The 25,282-nt window shown below is 39.0% G+C and overlaps 1 protein-coding gene across 3 annotated transcripts; it reads right to left on the bottom strand.

The window, feature by feature from the left end:
- Nucleotides 1–317: 317 nt before the first annotated feature.
- On the bottom strand, nt 318–24,976 carry RAD21 (RAD21 cohesin complex component). Of its 3 annotated transcripts, none has more exons than XM_075706559.1 (14): nt 24,894–24,976; nt 17,570–17,743; nt 15,564–15,693; nt 13,229–13,328; nt 12,131–12,237; nt 11,039–11,242; nt 10,321–10,446; nt 10,001–10,123; nt 8,524–8,747; nt 8,033–8,198; nt 7,516–7,667; nt 5,802–5,951; nt 4,281–4,364; nt 318–2,108 (listed from the first exon to the last, which is right to left on the bottom strand). In XM_075706559.1, exons 2-14 carry the CDS (start codon nt 17,711–17,713, stop codon nt 1,917–1,919), a joined length of 1,902 nt encoding a protein of 633 aa, XP_075562674.1. In that variant the 5' UTR covers nt 17,714–17,743; nt 24,894–24,976; the 3' UTR covers nt 318–1,916. The 3 variants fall into 3 exon arrangements, with proteins under 3 accessions (XP_075562674.1, XP_075562675.1, XP_075562676.1); XM_075706560.1 differs by lacking the exon at nt 24,894–24,976 and adding an exon at nt 22,866–23,314; XM_075706561.1 differs by lacking the exon at nt 24,894–24,976 and adding an exon at nt 18,456–18,901.
- Nucleotides 24,977–25,282: the final 306 nt, after the last annotated feature.

Consider the following 25,282-nt stretch of genomic DNA (forward strand, 5'->3'; position numbering starts at 1 on the left):
TGGCTAGCATTCAGAAGGGACTGGCATGGAGGCGAATCGCATTTTTATAGGCAGTCTCCCCTAATTTTCCGCACAGACATTCCTAGCATAGAACGGTGGAACAAAACCACAGTACGGCCAGTAAAATAACACTTCCTTCCTAATGGCAAGAAATCTATTTACATATTCAAGCATCTCTCAAAGAGCTAAATCATTACACTTCCACTCCTAACACCAAAACCAAAGCAACCTGTAAATGCTAGGTCCCTACTACATAAATGAAAGATGTTCAAACAAGATACAGAGCTAATACATAACAGCTTATAACACAACTTTTATTAGAAAAGTTATACATAACAGCATCAACTATTTTCAAGAATATTAACCTTGAAAAGCAACAAAAACAGACTAAAAATGTGTAACAAGAAACTAATGACCTTTTCTATAATTAAACATTCAAGTTATCTACAATGTCTCTTTTTACAAAGGAGAAAATCATGGTTTTACAGGCACATCATGTTGAAAATAAAGCTGCAGTAACTTTATACAATTAACTTTTTCCAGGATTATTAAAACATGGTCATCATGTAGTCTCAGATTTTTTTAAACATTCACATAATTTTACAGTTGAGTATACACTGAAATTTCAGAGTCCCAAAATTATTTCACAAAAGTGCCAACATTAAAACCAGAACCTTCAGTGTGAATAATTTTGCCCTAAAAAAAGTTAAGACAGGTTTCCATAATCAACATATTCACATAATTTCTGGTGCTACCTGGTCTAACAGTAAAGCTTCATTCTTTGTAAGTAAAATCAAATGGGATGTCTTTTGCAAAACTGATAAAAATGTTTTGAACACAGGGGTGTGCATTATTGGAAAAATTGATACTAAAACCATAAATATATCCAAAGAGCCATTAATACACTACACAATTAAGTGGAACTGTGCCCGTTTGTACTGTATATTCAAGTTTGTTGCCCTTTCAGTACAGGTGGTATCCGAATTTAGCATCTTTACAAAGGCAATCTGTTCAACTTATCTTCATACGCCTGCTTAATAAAAAACAGATAATTTACAATCTAGAAGTCTGTTTTAAAAAGTCTGGAGTTTATATACAGCTCTAACAAACCTAAAGTATTTTGATATCTTAAAGGTTTAAATGAAATGACTAGAGTTTTTATTTGATGCTTATTAACAGTAATTAGCCATTATCAGTAGTGGACCATAATGAGGTGATAAGTGAAAAGGAATGTTTCGTCTAAAATGCTTAACACATGTTCCATCCTTTCATGTATGCAATAGTATCACGTAGAGGAAGTGCTTTCCACAGACACCCGTTTCCCCTTAGCATCAAGGGCTACAAAAATCTGACTGCAAAAATGCAGTGACAAAGCAAGCTGACATATCAGGCACTACCTTTCATATTGGCAGCTTTAAGAGACCCACGGTATGCACAAAGGTCTAGGGAAGGGGAAAAAAACCCACTACCATGAGAAGCAGACCCAACATTTTAGACGAGTTTGGCAAAGTTTTTGATCAGACAATAGGTTGGCCATTCAGGTTTACTTGGATAGCTTAAAAATATCACTAATGAATCAACTAGTCAAATTATCGAAGGACATTTTCATTGATACTCAACATTACATGCACCAATATTGCACACATCTGCTCTGAGTTGTTAAAACAATCTTCATCTGGGTCCTTGAGCTGTCTGGTTTCTGCAGCTGGAACTCAAGCCACCCACCCCAGCAGTTTCACTAAAAATTTAAGTGGTAGATTTAAAATACAAAAACCAAAATAACCCAAAAAGAAAACCAAGGACTTTATACAGACAATAAAATCTAAATTTTCTGCAATGGTCTTGTGGGCCCTACAGATGGGGCAATACATGTACGCACTAGTGAAATGAACACTAGCTCTGCTGTATCTAACCATTCAAATAATATGAAATCTGGGACCAGGTGTTGCAATGATGTCGCTGTAAGGCTCCTCCTGTGTCAGCTCTATAGCTTGCTGTTTTTTAAGTACCAGGAAACTGTAGAATTTTGCAGCTGCTTGTTTTCTATTCGTATTTCTGCACAGCTCAAGCAAACTGATAGATTCCGCTCCAGTCTTCGCAAGGGCTCTCTGAGAAACACAAACATTGATACCACAAATTAAGTAGAGAACTACATACAAACAAGAATGTCCATTGGCAAGCTTCTGTTTATTGTCACCCCCAGGACACTGAGGGATTGGGAAGGACTCGACATTGGATGGGGACGTGACAACATGTACATGAAAATTTCTATATGGATCTCATCCAAATGAAACCAAGTAGGCTTCCCAGAGATGTGTGAAAAATCAGTCTTGAATCTGTGCAACTTGTTCCAGCAACACTGTAGCACAGCACAAGATTTTCTTTCTGCACCAGTAGCTAGCCAGTCATTTTTGACTACAGGACAAATATTTTTAAATAGGAGTAAAAAAAAAAAATCCTAGTTTATGTTCCCCCCAAAAAACCCTCCAAAAATAATCATGATCTATTGTTTAAAACAAAATTTCAAGAGCTAAGGTTCTTTAAAAGATGCCTACTTTTGCCAAGGTGAAAGCCTGTTTATTTCTAAAACTCCTCTGTTTGTCTGAAACCCAGTACCCAAAGTTGCTTACATTTTTTCAAACTCTTGGCCAGAATATTAAAAAAAAAAAAAAAAAAAATCAGGAAAATACATCTGTTTGCTGGCTAGAACAACAACTGACGTCTTCAATTTAAAACAGAACCGTCTGCTCTGGAATATCTACTAGATGAAAGATATTAGGCTGGCCAAACCAAATTACTTTATATTAAACAGATCTTAACTTCGAATCTCATTACAGACTTAATGTTTCAGCCATCCAGTGTGATGCTTTTTTAGGCACATGGAAGAAAGAATTGAAAAAAAGCTAAACATGGTCCAAAGAGAATTCTGAAGCTCTTTTCAGAAATTGTGATGAAACATTCAGGGAGGAAAACATTACACAACATTACCAACTAAACTTCTGTATACTTTAAAAATTACTTTTAAGCAACAGTTGTACTGGTTTGGGCACGTTAATTTTCTTCACAGCAGCTCATATGATGCTCTGTTTTGGATGGGAGCAAATGTTTCCGTTTTGGAGCAACGAGGCCAGGGGTGTACAAGGAGTTGGGAGGGGACACAGCCAGGACAGCTAACCCCAACTGACCAAAGGGATATTCCATACCATATGACATTGTGCTCAGCAATAAAAGCTGGGGGAAAGAAGAGTGGTGTGTGCGCACATGTGGGGCATTCGTCTTCCCAAGTAACCATTACGTGTAATGAAGCCCACTTTCCTGGAAACGGCTAAATGTCTGCCTGCTGCTGGGAAGCAGTGAATTAATTCTTTATTTCACTTTCCTTGTGCACACAGCTTTTCCTTTACTTCATAAACTGTCTTTATCTCAACCCACAAGTTTTCTTGTTTTTACCCTTCTGATTCTCTCCCTCCTCCCACCAGGGGGTAGTGAGCAAAGTAGCTGTGTGGGGCTGAGCTGATTACCAGGGTTAAACCACAACAACAGTTTAAAACAATCTTACTTAAACTAGCGGAATTCTTGCAGGTGTGCAAAAGAACCAACTTAAATCACATTAGCTTACAATGTAATCTGAACTAAATTTAAGTGTATTTAAGTATCACAAAGGCATAAAGGGGTGTTCAATTATCTTATCAGAAAAAAGCTCTTTAGTTTTAGCAAGGCAAGGATCCATCCTACAAAAATTATCTGTCTGTGCAGACTGAAGCCACATGCTGAAAAGTAATGCTGCACCTCAGCCAAGGTCAGATTCCCACAGCTGTTATAGATTCGACTTATTGTAGCATGGAAGTTTTCAAACTAGCCTAGCTGGGAGTAAACATGCTGTAAGATGGTTTTACCCCTAGACCTTGATGAGGTTGGCCTAGGGTCACATAGCACAAAGTCAGAGGTGCTAAGGTTTCATTAAAAACACAATCAAACCCAATTATTTTAAAATTTGAATTTTTGGGAGTCTTACTTGCACGCCAGGTGTGAACATAAAGGTTGAAAAATACTCAAGCAAAAAATTTTACTTCAAATGTTCTTTGAATAAAAGTGACAATTATATTATTATTTAATCAACTATAAGCATCTTTTTTCCCCCCTCTGAGACAGAACTGGTATTTTAAGTCTGTAACATCTACTGCAAAGAAAGCTTGCTCTTAACCTTTTAAGTCAGGTCAAAAGTGTTGGTGGGCACACTCAAAAGCTACTTTTAAGAGAAAGCAAATTATCATGTGTACCTGAAGTCCATGAAGCATTTGTTGAGTCCTCTTGTTCCATCTCCTTTCTTCTTGATCCTGATCACCCCCTGTGCCATCTTCTTCCTGCAAGCAGCCAAAATTCACACATTTACAAAACAATAATCTTTTCATCCACTGAGTTATGAAATGAAAGAGGTGTTTCTAGATATCACCGCAGCTTTTTCTTTTCATCAAGCCAGAAGGTTCAGACAACTCAAGTCATAGGATACATCTAGGAGATGTACGAAGGAAGACACACGTGTAAACTGATGTACCATATTAAGGTTGCCTGCCACTATGATTATACCTCAAAATGTTATGGTGATAATTAGTAAAACAAAGAAGTTCAGTCATGACAGCTGAATGAGAAGAGACACTTCAGTCTAATTTAGGATTGCTAGTACTGAACACGGTATCAACAATGCTTTTATTTTGCAAACATTAACAAACACAGACACGCTCTCATTTCACTGTGGAAACAGAACCATTGAAAAGAAAAATAGGTTGTTGCTAAAAGCTGCAAAGGCCAGCTGTAACGACTCAGCTGCCCATGTCCTATGAAGCACTCACCTACACAGAACAGTACTTGTTCATGGAAGATGTATTATATATGGCTTTTAAAATAAGAAATTTATTTCAAATGAGCAATTTAGAAAATCACCACAAAATCAACACATGCAAGCAGCATCTGCTTTGTTTCCAGTCTTAACTCAAGAACCTCAAACTATGTAAAAAAAACTTTGGCCAGTTTTTTTATTTTTCAAAATTAAGTCAGCATGTATTTCTTCCTCTTCATTGTATTACTTTTAAAATAACATTTCTCTCTGCATCCAGCAACATCCCGAAGTGGTCAGGCAACTAGATGATCATTGTAGGTCCCTTCCAACTGAAAGTATTTTATGCTATTCTAATAGCTTTTTACATTGCTAGGAAAATCATCTTGACTAAAGTAATTCACTAAAGCCATTCACATTTCTTTGTACATGTGCCTTGTTACAGAAGGAAACTTCCAGATACATTCTTTTTCCAAGAATGAAACAGTTTTTAAAAAACTAATTTAATATTATTCATATTGGGTGTAAAATAAGAAGGATCAGTGAAGCTTGTTTTGATCTCCACAGAATATTAAATATTGTAGCTAAGAAACAACTTCAGTTATCACATTTTAGGACGAGGACCATTTTCTTTCAAAAGTCTACTTTTATTAAGTGGCATGAACTATTTAAAATGAAACCATAAAATTAAATTCAAAACTTCTTGTATAAGGTATCACAGAGTGGTTTAATCCAACCATGTGTGAGAACGGGAGAACCCTCTAATTCAAAGCAGACCGTATATGCAATTTATAAAATGGAATAATATAAAGAATATAAAATGGTCATGGAATAATTTTGAAATCTACATTTCCAAAGGTTATCATTTCCCAAGGAAGGACTGAAGATTTACTTCTTATGCCATTTAATGAATCCAAAGTCAAACAGTGCTAAGAACACACAAACCCATTCTACACAGAGTTCCTACCTCCTCCTCTTCCTCTTCCTCTTTCTCCTTTTCCTTCTCCTTCTCTTTTTCTGGCAGAAGTTCTAGCTCTGGTATTAGTTGGCAGATGTTTTGGGGCTCCTCTGGAGGCATTTCTACAGGTGGTATTTCCAGCTGTTGTGATGGTGGATGCTTTAAAAGTACACAATACAGTTATACCAATAGCATCATTTTATCAGTGGTTTACAATAGAATACGGATGCTACAAACTAGTTTCACAAAATCCAAGCCTCTAAATCTTAGCCATTAGTCAGAATTTTTTGTTTTTCAAAAATGAAAAGCAGTTTGTTTTGTTTTGGTGTCCATACATATATTTTTAATCCTTTAGATTCTACTCAAACCAGAAATTATGATACCACTATAAGGAAAAAGGCTTTCCAATAACTTCACTTAGTCCACCATCCAAATTACTGATCTCATTTCTTGGATCAGCATGTGCAACTTTAAAATCCCACATAACCAGATGCACTGCTACACGAACACACTTTAAAACTCACTGGAACGAGACATCTTCAAAATATCAAAATGTTGCTCTTTGCAATGCAAGCATGAAGGAATTAAAACATAGGTACTTTGTAAAGTTTATAAAAATGTATGAGTGACTTTGGTGCTCAAGTATCATTCTCAGAAGATATTTATATCAAGAGGAAAAATCCAGAAAAGCATTTTAACAGGATTTATGTAGTTAGTTTTAATAAAATATACAGTATTCTCCCCTGAATCTATACACAGTTAAGTGTTTGCCAGTAAAGTTACTTTCACACCTGAAACTGTTTCTACACATACTTTAAAATACCTCAAACTAACTAGTGTTTTAGAGTCATACAGCCAGCATCGCTACAGGTATGTTGCTACAGGCCTGATCTGGTTGGTGTGATCAAAGAATTCCCAGCACAGACCAACAGCATTGACTTCAGCAGAAAGTACAAACAGTCGATGCCAATTTCACCCAGTGACATGGCCAAGAGGAGCAGCAGCTGCCACCCATTTTGATAAGATAATGTAACATCTAACACTCTCATTCTACAGCGAACAACCTGTTACCCAAGAAACATGTGAAACGTGGGGTTAAAAAACGCACGCATACGAGAAAGACAGCATAAACCAAGACTGCTCTCACCAGGTAAGCATTCAGAAAGAGAACACACCTTTCATTTTTCCCGTTTCCTCTCCCCTTCACAAATACGGTTTCCTTTCACACTGCATCACAGCTTTTACAGGAGAGAGAGATATGAGCTAGTTTGCAAGTCTAGTCATAAGTCAACTAGGAAATCTTTCCTGAAGATCAAAGGGTTTTTTTGAACCCTTAACCCTGGAACACTAGAACTATCTTAAAAAGGAAATTTGCACAGCTAGCATAATCCTTTCTTCGGCAGTGAAAGCTGTTTGTATACACTTGCCAAGCAGAAGAACTTGATAGCTTTGTAAGCAATACACTTTACTCCTTGAAGATGACTTCTGGAGGAAACAGTGCCATTTCTTTATCCTACCTGCTTTTTAAATGTTTCGGTAAGCTTTCCTCTTAAGAAAAACACCATAAAGACTACCCAGGGAAAAAGATTCCAATACTACTCCAGCATATCTCACAACAGCACAGAAAGCTAGTGCCTCAAATCTGTGTCACTTCCTGCTCGAAGGCTCTACCTACTTCTCATTCTCAAAAAAAGAAAAAAAAGGAGAAAAAAGATGATCTTACAGGTAACACTGGCTCTGGTTCCACTTGCTGCAGTTTGCGTTTAACACCTGTCTGAGGTGGTGGGGGTGGCATAACAGATTCATCCAGGTTGGTTCTGCTGCCTTCCATCATCGATTCCTGTAAACGACTTGGTTCTTCCAGGATAGGTTCATCTACATTCCACAACAAACCCCATCTTAGATACTTTGGGACAGTTTCAAATTACATTACTAAATGCAATCTGCTATTAATTCAGAACTGAGCACTCCTAACAGCCTGCAGTGACTTAAATAGAATCGGTACAATATGCATACAACCCAATCCAATGCCCATTTAATCCACTGGATCAAACTGAATCTCTAAGTGTCTTCTACTTCTAGGAAAAAAGCTATTTTAAGTCACAGACTGTATGTTGAGCTAAACAACCATTACAAAGCTCTTTGCTTCATTCATAATCTTTGGTGACAATGTAAAGCACAAACAAAAGAGAAAAATAAGCTCTGAGGGAAAAGTAGAGCATCTCTGACAGGACACAAACCAATGACATCTCGTTGCTGCTGTTGCTGTTGTTGTTGCTGCTCTTCTCTGGGAACCTCTGGGTTTTCAAAGTCTTTAAGGAACTCATCAAGGTTGTCAGCTTCTCCACCTTTCCTCCTCTTTCTTAGGTCTTCTGGTACCAGGGGTGTAAGACAACGAGTAAAGAGCTACAGGGGAAAGGTTACATTATTCACTATTGTAGTTCTTAGTGTCCTTAATTTCATTTCAGATGAAGTAATTATGGGCCATCTTCCTTTCCCATTTTTTAAGCTCCTCTCCAACACTAGTAACATTTAAAAAATTAATTTACTTCTGTAACTGATAAATATTTTAAGCATTGGTGTTATCTTAGTTGTTTTAATGAGTTTTTTTTAAAAAGCAATGATTAATACTGCTATCACTATATCACTATTCACATGCTGGTGTTTACTATATATGATGCACAATCCTAAATATAATCCATTTAAAAATGAACCTGCACAAAAACATTACCTTCAGTAGCCTGTTGTTCCACAAAGGCTGTGCAGGCAGAGAGAAAAGCTTTTCAACTCCACCAGTTTCTTTCCACATCATCAGTTTCTTAGTAGGAGGTGCCAAGTCCAAAGTAGTAACAATATCAGAGTAGTCACTTAATTGGGCTCGAATAGTCTTGCTATCCAGTTCTTTCACACTATCCACAATCAGCTTTCTCTTCCTCTTTGCTTTAGTTTCCTTGACTGTTGAGATTTTTAGCAAGTAATGAAGGTTAGCTCAAACAGATACCACACTGTAGAATAATCTTGCAGGTTCTCTATAGGTCTTATTTGCCCATGTATAAAGCTGCCTCAATAATCTAAGGCAATGTTAGCTTTGGGAGAAGGAATGAAAAGCTATAAGCACTATGAAAGGTCAAACACTATGAAAGCCGTCCCATAACCTACAAGTTCTTCTGCGTATGCGCATAGTTCTACTGAATCTACCTAAGCCTCAGTGTCCTCAACTGCACATGCCTCCCTCCCTCATGGCTTGCTTGTCAGGCTGGCATTCTTCAGGAGCAAACCCGGAGACCTAAGGTCCCTCTGACCAAAGAGTCAAAATACCACACCAAGTTTTTCCTCTAAGCCCTATCTGAGCTTTGGTAGTGTTAATATGGGTGGTTATCTTACCTGTACCTCTCATCCTGCTCTAGAATGACTTTACTGTAAATTGCTTACAGCCTGGCACTCTGCAGCAGACCCTGAAGCTCTGGCAAACGCTGTCTTTGCTGGTCCCAGCTGATCAGCTAGGACCTCTGTTGCTAGCTTGCCACCAGAGGGCAGCGCTAGGGCTTTTTAATTGGCCAAGCAGTAAATCAGGGCCTGGAGTTCAGTCTGAAAACACAGGACAAACTACATTTTTTCCAGATCTTACTCTTTTTTAATAAAGCAGGGATCTGTTTATAATGAGTCAAATATAGTACCAGTTAAAATAAGAAAGTGTCTTGCATAGAGAAAAAGACAAGGAATTTCACTATTTAGTAGAACTTCAAATGCAAAGATGCATCTCCTGAATTCAGCAATTCATTACAGCTATGAATCACTAGAAGAGCACTCATTCTCAGTGTAAACAGTCACTCCTGGCCATCAAACATAGCGTATTGAGAACTGTGCTGCACTACAGATACTGTATTAGAGTTAAAGACATGATGAATTCTATTCCAACTCATTGTATTTTAACTAGCGTGTCTATCAAAAGCTACAGTATCATGCCACTATACATACTGACTGCAGAAACTACAAACTGGTATCCTCCAAGACCATCAATGTAAGCTACCTACCTGGAAAGTACTGGAAGGCTACCGTTAGAATAAAAGGAATTCAGCACTCGGTCCCCAGTTTCTCTTCCAATTGAGAAGTAGAGTCAGCAGCAGTGCTAGACATTAATTTCCACTCCATCGAGCTAAGGTGGTCTCTGATGACCCAAGTAAAATATTCCCAAATAGCCTACTCACCAGTTATGTCAATAGGTTCCAGAGCAAAAGCTTCCTCTTCATTGGGAACAAGCGTTGTCTGATCAGTCATAGTTGGTAATGGTTCAACTGGATCTACCGAGTCCGGGCTGTCTGGTCCACCCACTGCCAATGAGAGTAAGTATCTTGCACTATGTCAAAACATTAAGAAACTGTGCTACCCTTCCCATCTCCTCCTCCACACCTTGAAGTGGTTTACCACATTTCATACTTTTGAGCTCAACATGCTTTTAAGGAATTAGATTCCAAATGAAATTAGTTGAGAGCAAGTAATTCTAGATCTAGCCCTACATTATACTCACTTGATACATTATCATCATCATCCATATCATCATGGGGAGGTTGCTCTGGCATCATTACTCCACTTTCTGAGAGTGCAGGTGGGTCATCAAAAATACCACCATCATTATTACTGAGAAGTTTGTCATCTGAAACAACCATATGAAAGAATCAGGTTTGCATCCAAATTCATGAAACAAATGTAGACAAATTTATAAAGAAGTACAGACAAATTTATGACAACACAGATAAAGATAGTGCAAAAGTTAGAGAAACTTGTACTTCCAATGCTGACACAAAAGCAATTAGTGCTATTTCAAGGCACATTTCAGCTCAAATTTTGAGTTTACAGATAACATTTACTACAATACACTTGCCACATATTTGCATCTTACTTAGTGCTTCACGGAGAAGCACTCAATACAATTTGCAACATATTAATTAAACCCTTGGAAGGAGTCAAAGAACAAGAAGAGTTGTGTATTGATTTTTCTCTAAAGAACGTTACTTCAGGAAAAATTCTGGATTATTTAACTTTACTTCATTTGAAAAAAAACAGCTAACATGCTACACATCATCTAGATAGCTGTAACACTCACAAACCAGAACTCTACTGCTGAAGGTGTAACTTAAGAGAGGGACACAAAGACAACAAAGGGAACAACCTCCCCCTTATCCCCCCAAGAATTAATTATTGAGGCAGAAGGTAGGACAGAGGAAAAACAAATTTCTCAAACATACCCAATATTCCACCATCATTTCCTTCTCCAAAATTATCATCTTTGTATTGGTCTTCATATTCCAGGTGATTAGATTTCTCATTGAGGTGACTGGTGCTCTGTTCAGGTTCCAGTAGGAGATTGGAAGCACTGGTGCTCACTAGCATGTCATCCTCAAATGCACTACCTTCTCTCATCATCTCACGATCATCCATGCCGAAGTCACCTGCAAGAATACGATTTCACTGCTATAAATGCTAAAGAACCAAGATGCCAGAGACTTAGCTAACCAATCAGCAAAAGCCCAAATGTTAGACCAAACTTCATTTCAAGTTATCCTAATTGCAGAGTTAATGACAAGATGTAAGGAATTATGCCCAGCAATACCATAGTGAAAATACTGTTCAAAAAATTATAAAAATAACCATCTCCTCTTCAAAGCATTTTACTATACTTATTTGAATTGATTTTATCAAGAACCTACTAAATTTTAGTTGCGCTGAAACCAAAGAACTCCAAGGAATTCAAAAAGTTATAACTTATGCCTCGAGGTTGAGCTTCATGTACAGAGAGCAAACCAATACCAAATCAACACCATTAATACCTAGATTATACTTTCAAAAAGATCACTAAATTATGGATTACATTATTGTACTCTGGAAACTAGATACTCAGATTCAACTGTCTTCAGGCTTTGATTCAGATCTTAGGATACTGTCCTTGAAAAGACAGTGAAAGAAGTAAACTAGTCACCACTGACCGCTTCAGCTTTAGAAATCTCGTAACAGTTTCTGACTGAAAACATGCCTATGGTTAAAGCAATGGCTGACTTCATATTCACACCAGATTTTGAAAATTGTAATTGACATGGTATTTCATTAATTAACCTGACTGAATACTTCAGCTTTATATAGGCAGCTAGAAGCTTTCTCAGTATTAGAGGACAGGCTTTTTGGAAAAATTGACATTTACAAACTAAAAATTAAATGTACGGAAACACGTTTGATCTAATTTGTTTTGTACGTAGTGGGTATTCCATAGTAATTGCAAAACCGTAACTTCACAGTTACCAAAACTAGCTTAGTAACACATAATAACACACAAGATTTTTTACCAAAGTCATTATCCTGGAGGATACTGATGTTGCCTACTTCTTCTCTCATTGTAATTTCTTCCACTCTACTCTGGTTCAAACTGAACTGCTGGGCCACATCAATATCACTTAAACAAACAGAAGGCAGTTATTAAAAATCTCCATTAAAAAAAAAAAATTAACAACAGATAAAGCCTGCTTAAATATGAAATTAGTTCCTACAAAGTACACTATACACTTAAGTCAATTAATGAGAAGCTGATGATGAATACAGAATAGAAAACAGTACTTAAAACAGTAAGACCATTCATGGTTAAAACCTATCATCCGAATTGCATTAGCTTCTGGGAAAAGCATCAGTAACCTCTCTTACTCCTTGCTATGCTGGGGTCACTAATTTTAAAGGCCAAACTAATAACTAAGAACAGACTTCCTCCCCTTCAACTTCAAAAGCTATTAATACAATTTATCAAAAAGTATACCTAGTAAAAATAGCAAGTTAACACTCTGTGGTGGGTTAAGATACGTTTCAAAAGAACACAGAATTTATGTAGTTTCAAATTAGTATATACTCTAATTTGAGTATAAACCAAATAGAACATCAAGTAAAGCAAACTGTATCCAGAAATTCCATTATGAATAATCCAAAAGGGTAACGTCAATTTTTTTAAAGATCAAGAAATATTCAAGTTGTATACTTGTTATTATGTTTAAAAGTAACCCACTAGTATTAAAAAGTTTTAAGAATTAAAATGCCACTACAGAAGGTCAACAAAGACATTTCTATAAAACTAATCTTGTCTAACCTGACAACATATGTGATACAGAATGCCTTGCATAGAAGAAAAAAAGACAGTGATAATACATATCTGAGTTTTTCAAAAGCTTCTCTAAGGACAGCTTTAACTTCAGTTAAAATTACATGCTACTGTGAAATTAAAATCAATGCAAAGATGATTGTGTACTTGCTTGGTATATTAACAGACTTAAGAATACAGGTTTCCTACAGACTTTTTTTTAAAAAAAAATTCAGCAATGAATCTGCTGTTTAAAACCAGGTTCTCCTCAACTAAAACCAAACGTCATCTGCACGGAAATAAAGAAACAAACCAAGCTTACTCTAGATCAGGAAGTGGTTGGTCAAAATCATGAAATTCCTCAGGTAAGGTAATAGCATTGTAAGCAGCCTCTCTGTTTTCCTCAGGCAAATCGACAACCCCTGCAGAGAAGAACACTCAGACATGAGTTCCCATTCCTTACAAGGACAGCATTTTTCCCTGTGCCTTCAGCATTGTTCTCTCAGCATGAGCTTCTTGTCTGTAAATTGTTGAATTGAACTGATGCTAGACACCTAAGAAGAAACTTTAGATAACATTAGTACTGAGATTCAGTCTAAATTCAAAATATATCGCCTCAAGCCCTTGTACTGTTTTGTATAACCCTGGAAGCCTCAAATCACTCGATAATATTTGCGTAGCACAAGGCAGAGCTGTGCAGCTAACACAGGTGTTGTATGTCATCACAACACTATGCCAGTACCTGCTACAAAACCATTTTATCATGATGCTCCAGATGAACTAGTTAGTCCTATATTTTGGTTTGGGTAAAGCAGTGGCAACACAGCAGCCTGGTTTGGGTAAAGCAGTGGCAACACAGGACAACTACTTTGCTACTGGTTATTTAGTCAGTCCAATTAGCTTTGGAAGTCCCAGCACAGTACTGACTGTACTTGGGCCACACAAACTCAGGCAACTGCATTTAAAAGAGCTGGATTACCTAAACCACATACATACCTTTTCTTATCTTCCCGAGATGCTTAATCTGCTATTCAGTGGGCATTCTCAGAGCATGACTATCAGATTAGGCATCAAAGAAAAACAGTGCCAGTAGTTGGTGCCCCTCTTTTATTCAAAGGCTTAGAGGTCAGGACACTTGAAAGTGCATGGGAAATGCAGGTTCAATTCCTTCTGTAACTTGCAGAAGATCTGAGCTCTATGTTCTGCCTTCTGACCCACACAACACAGGCAATTCTGAGGTACAGATACTTCAGAAACACTCTGCCCACTGTGTTCCCCTCTGCAATGGATAATCAAAGAACCACTGTCCAGAGAGACCAGGAACAAGCATGAGTCTGTAGTTTACTCATCTTGGTACTTGGCTAGGAATGAAGAAACCTAGTCCATCCTTTCAGGGCTTTCCAATATTTTTACCTGTTGGTTGCTTAAAATAAAACATGTAAATGATTCTCAGAGCAGACAGGATCAAGACAATGCCTAAGCCACAAAGCCGATAAACTGAGAACAAAGACAAGTGCCTCAACTTGTTTCAGGTCAGCATGCTACTTTTTGTAAATCTTGTTTTAAGGCACTTCACCTTCTACATGCACTTTGATGGGAGTGGGAAAATTGGGAAAACAGATTGCCTTGTGAAATTAGACAAATTTATGCGTTCTCATCACCTGGGGAAGTTAAAGGCAAGAGTAAACAAAAAATTGACAACAGTCAAGGAATTGCCACTGAAAGCTACATAAAGTTCAATGCCTGAATCACAACACGAAGATCAGGAAATGAAGACAAAGGCATTATATACCTTAGTTTTTCCTCAAATTTACTGTTGCACTGGCTTTCAGGAGTTGCCTTTTAAAAAAAAAGAAGTCTTCCTTAAGTTCAGCTTTTAAATCTACTACACTCACAAACTTAAAAAGGTAGAATATGATTCAGCAGCTCCAAGTGTCCAGCAGCATCACTGCCACAGCTACACTCCAGCTGGAAAAAAGTTCCCCAGGCCAGAATTAAAGAAAACTATCAACCACATATAAGCCAAGTAATTAATTGCTGGATGGAAAGTCATTTCAGGTATTAATACAGCTCCCCACCTTCATGGAAAATTTTAGAGTAAGCAGGGAGAAGTTATATGTCACACATACAGAAGGGAAAATATCTTTGTTGTTCACATTACAGTTCACATTATTTCCAGAAACTAAAATGTGAAAGTGGTAAAAAAAAAACCAAACCCAGCTTACTTCTATGTTTCTTTTGTAACTCATGGCAAGGCAATCTTTACCCTTGATGGAAACAAGCTCCCTTCTGTGCTTCTATTCAGTACATGCAACAGGCTTTTTTCAGACTTGTGACACAAGGTAAAAACGATGCAGCATATTTCCATTTAACATCATATACCAACAGCCAAAATCATAATTGAGATTTTACTGAATCAGCACTAATAGGAAAAGTTTTCATTCAGAATTCAATTAAAAGTTGTTTTTCAGCATACAACTCAGTCACACAGCCAGCCTGAAGCTGCACTAAAGAAAATAATAACTTCTCCTATAATGCTGTATAACTTTATGCAATTCTTCTACAGAGATAGGAAGGCAGAATTGTATGCCTTCTTAATAAATATCATTATATAACAACATAAGTTTCCAGACAGTGCTTAGATAAAAGACAGATACCTGGACGAAAAGCCATCTTAATCTTAATGAAAGCCTCATTACAGTCTGCAAGAAGATACTTTGCTTTCCTGTGGTAGATTCTAACAACGCCTAGTAAGAGATGTCCTGAGGTTCGAAGTGCCATCTTCACCTAAAAACATATTGCACAATCAGTGAATTAGATGTAGCCTTTTTTTCCTTTAATGAAATTTCAGTCAGCTTTGCATGAGATTTTCAGTAACATCAAATATCCAAACCAAGTATAAAAATCAGCAGAAAACTGAAGAAGGAAAGAATGCCAAGTCTACAGTTCAAGATGATACTCTACATATTATTTACGGGTGGCCTGGCAAACATCAGTAAATTAATAGCAGCTCACTCCAGGAATTCCCAAACACTGCTGTGTCTAGTAAAAAAAGAAAAGAAAAAAAGATGACAAGACAAAAAGACAAAACCCCTTTTTACCACATCTTTTTCTGACATCTTTGCTACTTTAATTGTGAATGAAGTAAAAAATAAAAAAATTTGGAAAGCCATACATGACAATTCAATTAAGTAAAATTTGGTTTAAAACTGTTACTTGTTACCTCTCTATCTTCTGTCCTGCAGTTAAGGAGAAAATCAGAGAGAAATAGTGGAAGATGTGGGGGCCCATAAACAAGCACTGCCACATTAAAACAAGTTTCAGGTCCTTTCCTCTTTAACCTCACCGCTTTACTATGTAATCAAGTATCTGCTGTGGGAACAGAAAACTGATAAAAAATTCCAGGGAAGGACTCTTAAGTACTTTAGTCTGAAAGAGCACGAGACTTGTCTTGAAGGGCACATGGAATAATTGTCTCCCAGAAAGATTAAGCCATACTGGGTTTAACCTCAAACTCTTAAGAATTCAAAATTTTTATTGCATAAAATGCCCTTCTAATATTCTAGCTGATGAAAGCATTATACAAAGTTAAATACATGAAAGAGTGCCTACCAATTTCTCCTTTTTCTGAAAGAATACTGCAGCTCACTAGTGAGTACATGAACATTACCTTCTTTCTAAATCCTTCCAGAGCTGACACTGAAGCAAATCACTGCTTTGGAATAGTAAGTATCCCTGTGATTGTACTATACATTTTTTGCTTATACTTAGCAGCTCTTCCAAAATCCAGAGTAGCATTATAGAAACACTGTTATACTTTTATCAACCAAAAGAAAAGTTTTCTTTTTTTTTTCCCAATAGTTGCTTTTCTTGTAAGACATTCAGACATCTGTTAAGTGCCAAAAGTCACAACCATATCAGTCCACTAGTTCTTAAATGGAAAATTTCATTTTCATGAGTAGTAGAGGGAAAAAAACCACATTTAAAACCCCAAGTTCCTGAAAATTTTCTCTGGTTTCACAATAGCCATCAAGAAGTGCTATGTTCTTTCAGCTCTGCTGCTATCTATTTGCTTCCCAGAAAAGCAGAGACTAAAAGCTTCAAAAGCAAGGCTTTTACACTACAGTGTAGTATTTTTGTTATATGGAAAACTATCCTCACATAACCAGTAACATTCCAAGCTACCACAATACTTCAGATCTTCTTGCTGTAGCTAAGCAGAAACATGCTTTGAACTTAGGTCACAAGCATAAACAAGAGTACCTGAAGTATTACTTCCACAGCTCCCAATAACAACAGCACTGAAAGAGTGTCATTGTAAGGCCTTTAAAAGTTACTTCTTAGAAAGCCTGGGCTTTCCTGTCTTCCAAACATTTGCTTCTAAGTGATGCACGGTACATCAAGATACAAGTCCTCCTTTTATACAAAGCAAAACATTTTGTAACTAAATCGCATGATACTTTATTTTCTTGTCAGTTTTCTAATGTTGCTCTTCAGAATCAAATAGTCAACAGAATATTTCACACCTGAACAGACCTTTTCACCCTTTAAAATAGCAAAATTAAGAATTTTATTTGTTTCAGTGACCCAAATAGTAACTCCCATCTGTACACACAATTTCTTTTCACTACAAGATAGCATTACATCAGTGTAAAACAGATACCTTTGGTGAAATGATACTCTCCACACTGCTCTCCAGATTACATTCAAAAACATGGGCTTTGGTTAGCTTCTTATCCCAGTGGGCCGCCAGCCAGATTTTGGCCAGCGGCCCACGTTTGCTCAGGACAAAGTGGGCATAGAACATGGTCCCAGATGTCTAAAACAAAGTGCAATCCTGTAAAGAGAAAGGCAAATTTTTTTTTCCCCCTAGATTTTTAATGAGGAACATCCTTTTAAACACACCCCTTATCCGCAGTAAGCAAAGCACATGTTTGCTTTTCAATCATCAAGGTCAGACTATTTGTATAAAAAATTTAAGAAGCCAACACTTACAAGTGGTGGCCATGTAATAGCATCTATATTTATTGCAGAGGAAATATAAATCAGGAAGAATAGCAACCAATGACTATTTACATAATTTAAAAATATTTACCGTCCGCAAGAAAAAAAATCTTGACTATATTAAATTTTATGGTAATGAGACCAAACTCATATAATGCAAACAAACATGTCCCAGTTTTCAGTCCACAGTAGTTTTCTACCACTTCCATTTCTTTCTACTCTTAGTTCAGTAGCTTCTACTATGCTATACCAGTATATATTCTACATTCTTTCAGTAAAACATTCAGCATTATAAAATACAGTCCTAAGCTTTTTGGACTTCACCATATTTTCTTAAACAGAAAGTATAATTATGTCTTCATTTCTGAACAGACTGCTCTCCTTTTCATAATCCTCTTTGTAATGCTTCATATGTTGTATGCAAGTGCTGATAAAAATGGTAAGAAAATTGACTGCATTATTCCAGACTTCCTGAAGATTCCATTTTCTTCTTTCTCTTTCACCAGAAAAACAGACTTCCTTTTATCTGCTTATCTAGTAACTACCTTCTTAGCTGGTAAGATGCCAACATATTGAACCATGGGGAAGCAGAACAGCATGATGCCTTATGATCTGAACATGCCAATTTCATGCATGAGGTAAGCATATGATTCAGTTCAACTACAAGTTGATAAAACAAAGTTTACTATGAAGAGGTGGAAGATTCTCCACAAACACCTTTTTCTCCAGCAACACCCGTAACTATGGAAAAAGAAACAGAAGAGAAAAACAGAAGAGATGCAACAAGTGCATTTCAGTTTTTACCTCCTCCATGCCTGCAGAAAAACTGCCAGAAGCAGCACAGCAACCTAACAGTAAAAGCAGGGCAGTTTAATCTGTGCAGAGAGTGTGGAGGAGCATCAGTTTCTAGCCATGAAAAATACCCAGCGTTTCCCAAATGCACGCCAACATAACTTATAAGTAAATAGGGACAGGGAAACACGAAGCATTGGTAAACATGACAGCCAGAGAGATTCTCAGGAAGCCAATTCCTAAACCACACTGATTTACTTGTAGGCAAAAGAAACGCATCTCAAAGCAGCTAGGGTAGAGCTGTTGATACTTATAGGGTGTGCTTCACAAAAAAGAGGAGGAGCTCAGGTGTGACCTCTAGAAAAATAAGCATAGGGGCAAGAGCAGTACTGGCATTACTGGTTCAGTGGAAGTAAAGCCAACCTCTAGATAGCTGGATAACAAATGAAAAATTGTAGATCCAGGGGTAGATCTCTGACAGTAAAGGACAACAACAATCTTTTTTTTTTACTTTTTTGGGGGTTTTGTTTGTTTGTTTTAATAAATGGGAGTTGAAAGAACATAAAGGATAGGGAAAATTATGTTTGTAGTGGTACCATACTCTGTACTTGTACCCACTCATAGGTATCATTCAACACGCAAGATGATGAAAGCTTTGAATTTCAGCTGCATTAAGCACAGGACAGAGTTGTTCAGACAACAGAACTGATTATCAAGCTTATCTGTCTTAATGACAGACTGGCCACTGATTCCGTTCATAACCAAGAATGGACACAGTGGAGAGGATTTAAAGGAAATAAAGGCCATGTTCAGCTTCAGTTCGAGAAACAGAAAGGATTAAAACTACTCTTAGGAGTGAAGTTGATAGCTTAGAGCCATAACAAAGCTGCAGATTAACAAAAAGTTAAATGCCATTCTTATTTGTTGAGATTGTGGGGGGGCTAAGGACAGCACTGCACAAAGATGGACATAAGCAAGCTTTTCTAGGAAGCACAACGAAACAATTTTGGAAGTCTCCTTGATGAATTAAAGTTATCTAAAGGAAGGTATTCTACTTTTTTCCCTCCCCTAGTGTTTTTTGAAAGACATCAGGCTGTCTCAAAGGCCAGCAGACAATTCAATCCCTTGTGCATTTTCAAAGGCCTCACAGTATTTTTGTATATGCAGAGACATAACTCTGCAGCACAGCATTTTGATATCTTGAGTTGCCACCACAACCATGCACTGCTCTGGTAACAGCATGCCTGTAAATTACCCCTAAATATGAGGAACAGGGGGAAACACAAACATACAGTTAACAAAAGCACTTGTATGACTCCACTAAAAACTTCCAACAACAGTTGCAAAAGAATGTACTTTGGTTCATAGAGTTTGACACAATTATTCACCAATGGTTTACAATCATTAAAATATGTAGCATGGGCTTCACAAAACTTCAAACATACAGTTCACTGTAACCCTGAAAATATACTGAACATTTTCTGTTAAATGTAAGACATACTATTTGGACAACTCAGTGACAACTTACCACTTTAAATCCCGGACAGCCAGGGTAATGCAAGCGTAAGACAAACACCTATCTAAGTAAGAGGAAGCAAGGTTCCCCAAAAAACTGAGGTGTCAGGGTCACACCAAGGCTAATGATTTAACTTTTTTTTTTTTTTAAAAAAAGACACATGGTTAACTTTTTCTGTCTTTTAAAGAACTGACAATCCAAGTCAAAGTACTCCCCATACAGGGGCTTAACACATGTGAATGGGTTTTGAAACATATGCTTCATTAGCACTTAAATCAAAGAACAGAGGCTGAAAACCATTGCACCAAGGGAAGGCACAGAAACAGTAAGTGGTCACCTGTGTTTGTGGCATTTCCCAGGTTTGACTACCGCTCAGTACTGGAGTTATGGATCAAGTCTAAAACTTGCTTGCAAGACTAATGAGAAGATTATACACGTGCAGGGTACTTAAACCTTTGGAGTGAGTAAGAACCAAAAATAACCAAAAAACTAGCTTCTGACAGAGGTCGTCTCTCTTCATCCATTAATGAAACCTTGCCACAGCGAAATACATGAAAAGAAAACGGTGACAGACTACAGATAGTTTTAAAGTGTGTTTTAATCTGAACAGTTATTAACAAATAATATTTGTATTCCCTGAAGCACTAATTTCCTGTCACAATATGAGTCTCTGCCACTTCCAAATTCCAGCAGATGCTCTGCTCTCTACAGTAATACCTGGGTTACAGCAACTGTACAAACCCCGCCTTTACGGTTCTGAGCTGCAGCAGTTCAGCTACTGCTCTTCAGAGCATCAGCACAATTGCTTAAAGCAGGCCCCAATGGTTGCTCTCACTTTCCCCAGATTTTTTTCTTTCTTTTTGGATAATCCTTTTCCTTATTTCAGGCTTTTTGTCTGATCTTTAATTCATAGGGCAGTACGCTGATGCAGTGGCAAAAAGACAATGAAGTAGATCTTCTGGCATAACTCGAGACTGGGATGAATGTTAAAGGCACTAAGAGTTTCTTGGAGTGGCAGAGCACTCATGCAGACAAGTAAAACATATGTCGTTGGCTGCAAAAGCAACTGATAAGGATCCTCAAAAGGGTAGCTGATGGCTCTTAAAAAGCTTACAAGGTAAAATTATAACTGTTACTGTTTGAAATTGACTGGATATGAACCAGGACCTTAAAACTTGTTCTAAGAACTTACTCATTTTTCTGTCTCGCTTGCACTGCTCTGAGGCAAAAATAATATGTACTCACACAACACCAGGTGGGACCAAATCCTGTTCTTGCCAAATTGTGCTTTTAAAAGACTTTAAGCTTGATTTTAATTAACTTCGAATTTGCTTCAATGTGCCACAACTGTCCTCAGGTTCCTCTGCCTAAATTGCTCCTCAACAATTACATAATCTTATTTTTAATATTGTTCTTTCTATAGAAGTGTAAAAAAAGGCTACAACTCTATACACAAAGTAATTGAACACCTAAAGCAAAACCAATACAATACAGATCGTACACAGGGTCTGATCCAGAATCTGCCTGTTTCATTCTCTCATCTGAGTACCTGGTAATTGATCCTCCCAATGAAGCAACACGAAAACTGGGTACATGCTACCTATGAACTTCATCTTAACCATCAATTCACAAATACTCAGTCTTAAAATTCTTCTGCATATTAGAATGGCTGTCTAAACTCTGAAAAGCACTCTTGCATAGCTTCAGTCCCATCCTTCAAGACAGTCAAAAAGAAGTTTAATGAAATAACAGGTGACAATAATGTTAAGACAACAGATACAATATTCACCATATTTTAATTTGACTGTGGTTCACTCTAGTCCATTAAATCCACCTGCCTGTTACTTTACTAGGTCAGGTTATGCATACGCACACCAGTTCATAGGTTAAATTCAGTCTTCAATTTGTTTTATTGTCATACGCTTTTGTTCCTCTTGTAAGGCTACTCCAGAACCACATTCATCCACCGATCAGCAGACAACTTCCACACTACAGTTTAAAAATCAGCCAGTCATTTTAATTCATTTATTCTTATGCTATCCTTCAATCTCTCTTCTCTGCTGGTTCCCCTCTACACACATATTTTCTTCCTGTGCTGTTTCTGGTTTGCTAAGCCAAGCCAGACCTGGGTGATCTGGGGAAGAGTGAGCTTGCCCTGTGCACCTGCAGCAGTCCAAGTTGGCCCTGACAGACTTCAGAAGTCCAGAAAGATTACCCTGACCCTGCAACTGTCCTTTGAGTTCATAACTTTGAGTTTAACTCATAATCCTTCACTATACAGTCCTCCTTCCATGTCTAAAACTTTCCTGGTGCAGGCACTTACTAATGTCATCTCACTAACAAGTTTCATTAGCACACTGAACACCTGGTGCCACTGAGAAAAAAACACCCTCATCACAGGACCAGTCTTCATAAACCCCACTAATAACTCCTTACAGCTCAATGCCTCTTTTCAGCACTACCTTATTTCATCTTCTTTCAACCACCTTTGTAATTCTCTGGTTAATCTGTGTTTTTCTGATTTTTAATATATTTATTTGTGGCACCTGCAGCTTTACTGAAGTTCAGTCACAAGTCACCTCAATTTCTTATGTCCACAAAATCAATTATTGAGAAGATGAAATTGAACTAATCCAATTTGACATACCTTTGATAATGCTGTATGCATTATTTCCATTTGTCTCCAGATCTTGTTTTTACCATCAATATTTTTTCTGAAATCCTGTGGCTGAGGTTGCACTACCAGGTCTACAATTGCTCAAAACACACCACTCCTTTACAGGAACTGCACTGGCTGTCCTTCAATTACAATACACTACGCACCTACATAATCAAATTGCTGAACCAGCGCCCCACTAAAGTTACTAATTCAAAAGGCAGATCACTCGGAATTATTGTACACAGTTTGAAATTATTGAACCCTGTGAACACTAAACTATATCTAAACCTCTGCAAGTATCCTGCCCTTGCCCCTAGATTCAGTATATGCACTCATCCAGCAGAAAAGGATCTTTTTAATTTTAGGCCCTATCTCAATGATCTGTTTTGCACAATTCCAATTCCAAATCAAACCAATACACTTGCAGAAACTGTGTATTAACAAGCTCCTTAAATGTATATAAGTTAAATAAAAAAATAGAATTCCTTATGTTACTCCATCTTTTGCAGCGGTTATTCCTCTGCACTGCTCACCCAGAGTCCAAACGTAAAAAACTAACTTTCTAACATTTTGCCTCAAAGAAGTTACACTCATGTATTAACTGAGGCAACTGTTCCCATTTCTGTGGGAAATCCCATGATATCAGCAACCCTGATGGCAAGACAAGACTAATTTAATTGTGTGGTAATTTAAGTTTATTGCAGGTCTCACTAACTTTTTGCCCCTCCTTTTATTCCCCCCACCGCCCTTACTTCCTCTCTAGTTAAAACTTTATATCAGTGGGATTTGTGCTTCCAACTTTCACAGAATGTCAATTCACAAATGACCCTTCACAAAACAAAATGCAAGCCTGGCCCTACTAATGCTTTGATGTTTCCCCATTTTTGATGTAATGAGTTTTACTGACAAAGATATTACTGAACGTGCTTATGCACACGTTCACACCATGTGGGCCTAAACAATAACTACTCCAAATTTTCAACATTTTCTTCCATGTGCCTAAATTTAATGAAAAGCCATTTTCACTGAAACAATGCCATGCCAATAAGTCGCAGTGACCCCAAACTTCCTTTGTTATTGATAAAAACGCAATATTTTGTTTTATATTTAACAGAAGCGCTTCATTCAGGATCAGAGAGAAATCTTAAAAACTACAGCAAAATTTACATCAGTGGTCATAGGAGCTGCTAGAGTAAGATCTTAATTCTTCAAGAAGTAGGTATTTTTAAAGGAGCCTTTTATCTGCAGATCAACACTCACAGTGCGCAGAGGGTAGTTCATATATTACTAGTGAGGACTGCGAGAACATTCAATAGCCTGCTTTATCCAAGTGAGGAGTTAAATTGCATTAGAAAATAAAGAGACATGAAATTTTGCTCCTCTCCCCCTCCCCAGACCGCAGCAGCCCCACAGCTAGGCCGTCCCTTTCGCCAAGCCACAGCTGGGGGGCTGTTAGGTTATTCCGGCCACCGCACCCCAACACACTGCTCCCTCGGCTCCCTGTGAGCCGGCTCCCCCGTGGAAGCGGGAGCTCACTCCAGGCTTGCGGACCGTCTCCACCACGGAGCGCACACCCCCCCGCCTCCTCCCCGGCCCCACGCTGCGCTGCCCCCCGGGGCTCTGCCCCGTGCCGCCGCCGGGCCGCAAACGGGGCCCCGCTGCGCCCGACTTCAGCGCAGGTCACCCGAGCCACCCGGCCCCGCGCCCCGGGACGCCAACCCCGGCCGCGGCCCCGCCGCCCTGCCCCTCCCGGGGAGCCCCAGGCGGCGCCGCCGCCGCCGCGCACCGGGCTGCCGGGTGGGCCCTCCCCGCCCGCTGCCACCCGCCTGCCCCCGCCGGCAGGGCCCGAAGAGCCGGCGCGGCCGTGCCCAGCCGCAGGGGGCCGGCAGTCGAGCCCGCGTAGGCCGGCAGCGCCCCGAGAGCCAGACTGTGGCCGGCCCCCGCCATGCCCCTTCGGACGGCGGCAGCGAGCCGGGGCGGACGGCGGGAGCGAGCGCGGCTGGAGCCGCTCCTTACCCTGCTCCGGTGCAGGGGGAGGCTGGTGCGGCGGCTGGCGAGGCCGGGCTCGGTATCCGCTCCGCTCCTCCTCCCCGAGCCGAGCCGAGCCGAGCCGCTCACTCAAACAAACAAGATGGCGGCCGCAGCCCTTCCTGCCGCCCAAAGCAGCCGTTCAAATCGGCAGGATGTTTACTGTTAAACTGCCCCCTCCTCCCCCCGGCCGCGCCACCGCCCACCGCGCCTGCGCAACGGGAGGCCAGAAGGCGGGCGCCCAGCGGGAACAGGCCGCTGCGCATGCGCCCGTCCCCGGCGCTCCCGTCCGGAGGGGCGGGGCAGCGGCCGTGACGACGGGCCGGATGAGTGACGCCAGCGCGCAGGCGTAGTGTCGGGGCGGGGCCAAGGCAGGA

The sequence above is a fragment of the Pelecanus crispus genome, chromosome 2, assembly GCF_030463565.1.
Source record: "Pelecanus crispus isolate bPelCri1 chromosome 2, bPelCri1.pri, whole genome shotgun sequence".
NCBI classification, from domain to species: Eukaryota; Metazoa; Chordata; class Aves; order Pelecaniformes; family Pelecanidae; genus Pelecanus; species Pelecanus crispus.